General features: G+C 48.8%; 1 protein-coding gene across 1 annotated transcript in view; it reads right to left on the reverse strand.

The window, feature by feature from the left end:
- Window positions 1–8112, reverse strand: part of PDPN (podoplanin) — a 35770-nt gene extending 27658 nt beyond the window's left edge. Inside the window, exon 1 of the mRNA XM_043923898.1 lies at window positions 7762–8112. Coding sequence (XP_043779833.1) covers window positions 7762–7828 — 67 coding nt within the window. The 5' untranslated portion in view covers window positions 7829–8112. The remainder of the gene's footprint in view (window positions 1–7761) is intronic.
- Between the last annotated feature and the right edge of the window lie 810 nt (window positions 8113–8922).

The following is an 8922-nucleotide window of genomic DNA, read 5'->3' on the forward strand; positions in this document are numbered from 1 at the left end:
GCTCCCATTTGACTATTACCTACAGAAAAACAGATTTCCTGCAACTCCCCAACTTGACACCCTTGACTCCAGCCAGCCTCCATGGCTTTTCCCAGCCCTGGATGCCCATACCTTTTCTCACACAAACTCCAGATTGTTCTAATTTCTGTGCATTTGCTTGAGCACTCCTTCCTGCCTAGAATGCCCTTCCCTACCACCCTGTCCAACCAGCCCCACCATTTTTCACAGCCAAGATCAAGTCCCATCCTCCCCCGAAGGGTTTTTCCAGTTTCCAAGGCCCACAAGAATCTCATCTCCAAATCTGCATCTGGTAATGCTGTGCGTCACACAGGACATGCCGTTTTACACCACCTTTTCTGCTCTTATCTGTATACGCCACACACATCTGCCTTGCCTCTCTGTGTGAACCGCAATACCACGTGTGACTCCTTTCTAACTCTAAGTTCTTATTAACATATGTGCTCTATAAACGCTTGAGGGGACAGGGATTATGTCCTTTTACTAGGTACCCCAATATCAGTCTAGTTCTTCAATCTGAATTACATATCTAACAAATAACTGTGAAAGTTGCTTGAAGAAATCAACCGGCTGACATCTCTGAGAGTCCTTGGCAGCCTCAATCTAAGAAGAGCTGGCTGTTGTGTACATGTTTAGAGATGTGGGTTCTGGGGTTGGGCTGCCTGGAGACAAGTCTCACCACTGTCATTTACTAGCTCTGTGTCTGTGTGTAAGTTACTGAACCTCTCGGAGCCTCTTTACCCATCTATAAAATACAAACAGTTCCTATCTTCAAGGTATGTTGGGTGGATTAAATGAAATAGGGCTTGGAAAGTGCTTGACACTAAGCACTGACTTCCTAGGTGAGGCAGTGATAAAGAATCTGCCTGCCAAGCAGGAGACACAAGAGACGCGGGTTTGATCCCTGAGTCAGGAAGATCCCCTGGAGGAGGAAATGGCAACCCACTCCAGTATTCTTGCCTGGAAAATTCCATGAACAGAGGAGCCTGGCAGACTATAGTTCATGGAGTCCCAAAGAGCAGGACACAACTGAGCCCAGGACACATACACACTGTGTGTATGACAAAAAACACTACAATATTGTAAAGTAATTAGCCTCCAACTAATAAAAATTGATGAAAAAAAAAATCTTATAGGGTGATCTAGATCAGATGAAACCCTTTCACCCTAGCCATGCTCTTAAGAGGCCAGGAATTCAAATAGCTTATCTAGAAAGGGAAATAGTTCTTCAGTGTTATTATATAGATTATCATATAGTTTCATAGTTAGACCCCTGTATGGAACGACTGATTGGTTCAAGATGGAGAAAGGAGTACTACAGGGCTGTCTGCTGTCACCCGGTTTGTTTAACCTATATGCTGAGCACACGATGAGAAATGCCGGGGTGGATGAGTTACAAGCTCATCCTCATGAATTAAGAGAGGAGGGAGAAACATCAACAACCTCAGATATGTGGATAATATCACTCTAATGGCAGAAAGTGAAGAGGAAATAGCTTCTTGATGAGGGTGAAGGAGGAGAATGAAAGAGCAGGCTTAAGACTAAATATATTAAAAAAAAAAAAAAAACAACACCTAAGATACGGCATCCGGCCTCATTATTGCATAGCAAATAGAAGCGGGGAAAAGGTGGAAGTAGTGACGGATTTCCTCTTCTTGGGTCCAAAACCACTGCAGACGGTGACTGCAGCCATGAAATCGGAAGATGGGTGCTTTTGGGCAAGAAAGTGATGACAAACCTAGATGGTGTGTTGAAAAGCAGAGACGTTACTCTGCCAACAAAGATCTGAATAGTCAGGCTATAGTCTTCCCACTGGTCACATATGGTTGTGAAAGCTGGTTGGTAAAGCAGGCAGAACACCAAAGGACTGATGTCTTCAAACTGTGTGCTGGAGAAGACTCCTGATAGTCCCTTGGACAGCAAGGACATCAAACCAGTCAATCTTGAGGGAGATCAACCCTGAATACTCACTGGAAGGACTGATGCTAAAGCTGAAGTTCCAGTATTTTGGTCATCTGATGCGAACAGATGACTCATTGGAAAAATCCCTGATGCTGGGAAAGATCGAGGGCAGAAGGAGAAAAGGATATCAGAGGATGAGATGGCTGGACAGTATCACCAATGCAATGAATATGGACTTGGGCAAACTCCCGAGGTGTTGAGAGACGGAGGCCTGGTGTGCTGCAGTCCATGGGGTCTCAAAGAGTTAGACACACCTGGGCAACTGAACAACAATGACATCCGGTTACTGGGCTTTCCTGATGGCTCAGATGGTAAAGAATCTGCCTGCAACGCAGGGTTTGATCTCTGGGTTGGAAAGATTCCGCTGGAGAAGGGAAGGGCTACCCACTCCAGTATTCTTGCCTGGGAAATCCCATGGACAGAGGAGTCTGGTGGGCTCCAGTCCATGGGGTCACAAAGAGCCAGACACGACTGAGCAACACTTCCACATTTCAAGCTAACATATTGTTACTGCTGTGAACACCACACATCCAGAATCTAGTTCCTTTAGTTATACAGATTCAGATATTTAAAGGGAGGGGGGATCAGGATGGGGAACACATGTAAATCCATGGCTGATTCATGTCAATGTATGACAAAAACCACTACAATATTGTAAAGTAATTAGCCTCCAACTAATAAAAATTAATGAAAAAAAAAATCTTATAGGGTGATCTAGATCAGATGAAACCCTTTCACCCTAGCCGCGCTCTTAAGAGGCCAGGAATTCAAATAGCTTATCTAGAAAGGGAAATAGTTCTTCAATGGTCTCTATCCACATTTGTTATCCCAGGCATGCCCATCTCAAGAGTGAAATACCTGAAATGCTGTCTGGTGCACACAGAACAAAGACTAGGGGCACGTGGGCAGAGTACATTTCCAGACTGTGACAGAACAGTCCTAGGGGCACTTGGACTGAGACCAGAAGCCCTTCAACCACAGACAGGACACCTTACAGTAGCCATTAGCAAGGATACCGTTTACCTTGCCTGACTCACAAAGAAGTTACTCAGTAAATATGTAACTAAAGCACTCCTCAGGCGGGACAAGTTTCACATCATCTAGTCCTTACTCCTTTCCCCTCCCTGTCTAGATTCTAGGCAGACAAACTCCTCCAGGCAGGATACCATTCATTGGATCACCATTTTGCTTAAGTAAGTCATGTCTCAACACCCAGATGAAGACAGTGTGATGAGTTAACGGAAATACTCTCATCAGGAATGTTGACACATCTTCTAGAGTCCCTTCCCTATCTGCTACAAATGTAACAGTGACAATTGTTCCCATTCCCCCAGGCCTCAGTGACATTCTCTCTTTACTGTCTGGAACCCTGGACAGAGGTCACCTTCCGGAAAGGTGATTATCCTATTGCTAAATTTGTTGTTTTTGTGTTTTGTGGGGTTCCCCGCCCCCACATAAAATTAGTGTTGCCCTGACAATCTCAGTGTGCAGCTCCTCAGACAAGTAGGCATATGAAGTGGCCAGATCTACAAATTTCCCTCAGAGGATTAAAGCCATCTCCTCCGAGCAGTTCCTGAGGCAAAGGCACTGGCCAGGTGAAAAATCGGGAAAACCCATCCGTCGAAGCTCCAGGGAATGCTTGCCCTGGACTAGCCGCCAGGAGCAGGCGGGCTGGTGGGCGCTGGGGTGAGTCTCGAGGGAAGGAAAACAGTCACCTCAGTTTCCTGCCTTGGATGAAGGTGGCAGAATTCCAGTTGCTCCCTAACCTGGCTCCATTTCATAACCCTCAGATACAATGCCCCATCACTTCCCTTTCCCCCACGGTTTTAAGAAATCAGTAGGGAAAGTATTCAGAACTCCAATCAAAAGGTGCTTTTAGGGCTTTCCTGGTGGCTCAGTGGTAATGAATCAGCTTGCTAACGCAGGAGACGTGGGTTCGATCCCTGATCTGGGAAGGTCCCACATGCAGCAGAGCAACTAAGCCCATACACCACAACCTTTGAGCCCAGGGGCTGCAACTAATGAGCCCACGTGTTGCAACTACTGAAGCCTGCTCCCCTTACAGCCATGCTCACAACAAGAGAAGCCACTGCAATGAGGAGCCTGCGCGCCGTAACTAGAGAGTAGCCCTTCGGCTCACCTCAACTAGAGAAAAGCCTAGTCCAGCAATTAGGGTCCAGAAACGGACCCAGCGCAGCCAGAAAATAAATATTTAATTTTTTAAAGGTGTTTTTATCTCTCTTGCTCACCCCTGTGGGAATCCCAAGATTTATCTCTGTAGCCCACCCGATGACCCCACTCATTTGATTCTCTTCCAACAAAACACTCCGAGTATTTCTTTGGAATACCCAAGGAGTGGGAGGGTCCTTGGAGAGCCTTACAGGAGTTGATTTAACTTCTTCAAGTCTCACAAGGGTACTGCCAGTTATATGAGCCTCTCCTCTCTCAACATCCTCCCCCGTAATATTTCCACAAGCTGTAACCTGGCACGCCTGTTCTTGGAAGCCAGAAATATGACAAATATTCAGATAAGCCAGTGGAATTTAAAGCACACGTTCATCGTTTTGCTGGTAAGGACTGAAGTGCAATGCTTTATGTTAGGTGTGCCTTCCTCAAAAGTGCTTAGAATTTCGTATCCAGTATATCAGGAGATGCTGAGTTTCTATTTGGGGAATGCATGAACAAATCCTATTTTAATGTACCTGACATCTTCATTCTAAAAGGAATATTACGGTAAGTATTAAATGTAAAGAACTTTATATACCTTGAAAAATTTTTGTTTTCATGTTTAAGGAGTTTAAAGCAAGGTTAACCTTTAATTTCAAGTTCAACCTTTCTTTTTCCCCCAATGTGTAATGCAGGTTAAAAATAAAAGAAAAGCTTTGAGGTTTGGAGTTAGGCCCGTTTTAGGAATTTCACTTCTGGCATATTCTGAAGATAACAATGTATAATTTAAGGATGCATGATGATTTAATGAGGGAACCGTGACATTCCTGGCATGTGGAGGGGGATGGGAATGGGACAGAGGTAGTGTCCCTCCCACTCGGTCACACCATCCACCTTCATGCCAAGGTTTGGGGTCCTTGTAATTCTCGGTATAGACTTACTCACTGGTCACTCACTTCAGAGGCCTGGGGGTGGGGGTGAGGGGGCGGGGGGGCGGCGGCTGCCACATACCTCTGATCAGCCTGGGTTCCTCCCTCTTGCCATGTCCCAGTTTAGCCTTCTCACACTAGGATACTTTTTAGAAATGTGCTTTTCTATATTAAATGCTATCTTGGATCTCACATGCCAGTGTCATCAGAGCCTCCCTCGAGAAGGCTCTAACAGACCTGAGATACCTTAAGAGCAACAAAACTCTAAGCAACTCATGAAGATTTCCAAGCCTCCGAAACTGGCAAGAGTTCTGGGGAAAGCACAGGGAAATTTGTTCATCGCATGATTAATCCTGGGTGGACTGGTCCGGGAAAAAAGCACATGTGGGTTTTCAGCAAGCAGCGGCCTGCAGAATTTCACGAAATAAATGATCTCACGGAGCGGCCCCTGTACGTGTCTTGGATGAAAGTTCAGAGTGAGGGTGGGGCCTGATGGTGGAGGAAAATGCCAGATGTGTGGACCACCGAGCTCCTTTAAATCCACTGACATCTCAAGAGACCCAGAGGACATCTCAAGCCAGAGGACCAGATTGTACAACTGAACCAGATAACTTTAGAAGAGGGAAGCCCAGTAGGGAGTAGACTCCTAAGAGAAGGATAATAAAATTCATCACCATAATTACCCCTAGCTCAGCTCCCCAACCAGAGCCCACAATGGCTCAGCTCAAAGAAGTTATTCATCCATATTCAAGTTGCCTCGCTCATTATCCTCAGACAAAACCCCTCCTGGGCCTCAACTCTTCGCCAGCAGCCGAGTAACTCTGCATTGACACACAGCCCCTGGGGAGGGGGGCCAGGGTGCTTCAGTCTTTCCCAATCGAGTTGCTATTACTAGAAGTGGCTGGTTTTTCAGCCACGACTATTTTTTTTTATTACTTCTTTTTAGGAGTACCTTTGATATTCAGAATTGGCTTAAAGATAATTACAGCTAAACTCTTCCCCGGGGCAAGGGGGTTGCAGGGGAGCGGAGAGGATGCCACCCAGTGGCCCTCTTTCCTGAGCAGAGTTAGGACAAGGCTCAGTTTGGGGGGCCTCCCACATCTTGCCCTGCTGAGCACAAAACGGTGTCATTTGCATAGTCTGGCCAGAAAGGAAATGTAACTGAAATGCAGAGCCATGTATGTCTCTCTGGAGACAGAAGTTCCAAAGATAGGACCACCATGAATAGCTCACCACTCAGCAAAAAGAGGGCTTCCCACCCAGATGGCACAGGGGTAAAGAATCCGCCTGCCAATGCAGGAGATACAGGAGACGCCCCTGGTTCAATCCCTGAGTCCGGAAGATCACCTGAGGAGGAAATGGCAATCTGCTCCAGTATTCTTGCCTGGGAAATCCTACGGACAGAGGAGCCTGCTGGGCTACAGTCCATGGGCTGACAAAACAGTTGGGACACAACTGAACACACACGCATGCACAGCACAGTCTCCACGAAGCAGCGCCGCACAGGGAAACACACTCTGAATCACTCACCGGCCTGGAGCTGGGTATTACTGTCTTTGTGCGGAGGCCTCCTTCAAGCCCCTCCCTTCAGGCAGGATTCCTCTGGCTCCAGGCCTACCTCCATCCTCAATTTGGAAAATGTAAAAGAGTTTCATTTCCTCAACCATCAGCTCCAAAGATCCCTAGTTAGCTTACAATGCCTTCAACCAATATTCAGTGAGCAACTACTAAGGGCCGGATATTGTTTGGCCCTGGGGATCAAGGTGAAGACACAGCTGTGTCCACAGGAGTTTATATTCTACTGTGGAAACAGATCAAAATAAAGACCCAAGAAAAAGAAAACACTGACCAATGTGACTGGAGGCTACCAACACAGCAGCAAGGGGCAAGAGGAGGAGACAAGAAGGCAAGAAGAGGGAAGAAGGAGGAGATAATGCGAGTGATGGGCAAGCAGCGTCCCCATTCTCAGATCTAGAGAAGTGAAGGTCTAAGGAGTCACCAACACGCGGTCATTAACACTGTTGGCCAAGTTCCACACATGGCCCCAAAGGAACTTAAACATCAGTGTTAATAATGGGCCACTCCGTCATGCAATCAGGACCCCCCCAGTTCGGTCCTTATCCCCACACACTATCCTCTCTACAGAGAATAACAAATCCCCACTGATGGGGTCCTGAGTGTATCCAACGTGCTGTCTTACAGACTGGCAGCCCCCAGAGGGAGGCCGTTGCTACACAGGGGTATCCCACCCTCATCCCCGACCCACACAATTCCACGGGGCCAGTACTTCTGACGCCAAGAGCACGCCTCCAATACAGAGCCCTGGAGAAAATCCCAGCGCCGCCAGTGGAAGGCGCCTGGCTGCTAGCCTTCTATCTGTCTCTTGGGAGCCAGCAAGGGTTGGCAGGAGGTGGGTCGTCCCTGAGGGACCCTCTGCTCCCCACCTGCTACCTGTGGATTCGGGATCTTTCCCTGGCACCCCACTCAGCTCTTTGCCTGGGACCTGGCACCCGCTAAGCCGCCGTCTCTCCTTCTCCCGGGCCCTCCAGACTCCGGCGCGCACACATTGCCAGCTCCCCTCTGCTCCCCCAGGCAACCTCACATTCCAGGCCCCGGAAACCCGCAAGTCCCGGCTCGCTCGTCCCCACCAGCTAGCTGCTCGGGGAGCTCCGCCCGCTGGCCTTACCTCCTTCTGCCAGGACCCAGAACGATGCGCTTCCCAAAATGAAGAACAGAACTGGCACCTTCCACATTTTTCTTAGCTGACTTGTTTTTTGGGGTGCGGGGCCGAGCAGCTAGTTTCTGGGCTGCGGGGAAGATGAAAAAGCTCCGTAGCCAGGGGCCTTCCCTTGATGGAGCGCGAGAGTGGGGCCTGGAAAACGGGGAGCAAAAGTCCCAGCGCGGGAGGGCCCCCAAGTTCCTTCGCTCGCAATTGCAGCAGGCGGAGCAAACTTTGCAGTTGGGAACTTTCGGATCGGAGTCAGCATTTATCTCTCCCGACGAGGGCGAGGGCGGGGAGAGTCCGCGCGCTAAGGTGGTCCCAGTCTCGGGTTCGCTAGGACCGCCCCCTGCCTGTGTTTGGCCAGCGCGAAAACGATGACCTCAGGCCAGGTTTAAAGTTACAAGGCCACAGCTGCGGGGGCTGCTAGGACCCGCCGATGGGTCCCTGGCAAAGTTGGCTTCTATTTGTTCCCCGACTAGAGGGAAAGGGGGCGTATGCAATAAGCGATTTTGGGGGGTAATTTTTAAACTGTATTTATTATTCTCTCTCTTTTTAAGAGTAAGGCACAAGCGTGGGTTTTTCTTCTTATAAGAAGTAAACTGTTTCTTGTGTGGCCAGTCATTTTAGCACCAAGCATGGGATTGTTCTTGTAAATATTGAATTTGATGGCATTAAAAAAAAAAAAAAAAGCGGCGTCCTCCTGTGGGTGGGCCAGAGGCGGTTCCCACTGGTAAATTGCGCCGGTGTCTGGGGGCTGGGAGCGGGCGGGCTCTGGCTGGCGTACGGACCCGGGGGTGCATCCCTAGAGAGCTGGCTGGGAGCTTGGCAGGCTCGTGGGATTCGGCAGTTGTGGGGAAAACGCTGAGCGCGCGATCCAGCCTCTCCCCACTTTGGTTACAGCGCTGAGGGGCTGGGACCCAGGGCAGACCCGCGCAGTAAGTCGGTGGGGCGCCACAGCCCAAGGGTGTCAAAGGGACCCACCAGGTCACCAACCTGTGGGCACTTCCAGCTGGGGTTCGTCCCTTCTAATCCCGGACCTTGGCCCCCTAATCCCCATTTTACTGGTTCTGATCTCAGGCACTGGGTGTTAGCAACAAGAAGAGAATTTGTTTTATTTCCTTTTGA

Source organism: Cervus elaphus, chromosome 14 (genome assembly GCF_910594005.1).
Source record: "Cervus elaphus chromosome 14, mCerEla1.1, whole genome shotgun sequence".
Taxonomy (NCBI): Eukaryota; Metazoa; Chordata; class Mammalia; order Artiodactyla; family Cervidae; genus Cervus; species Cervus elaphus.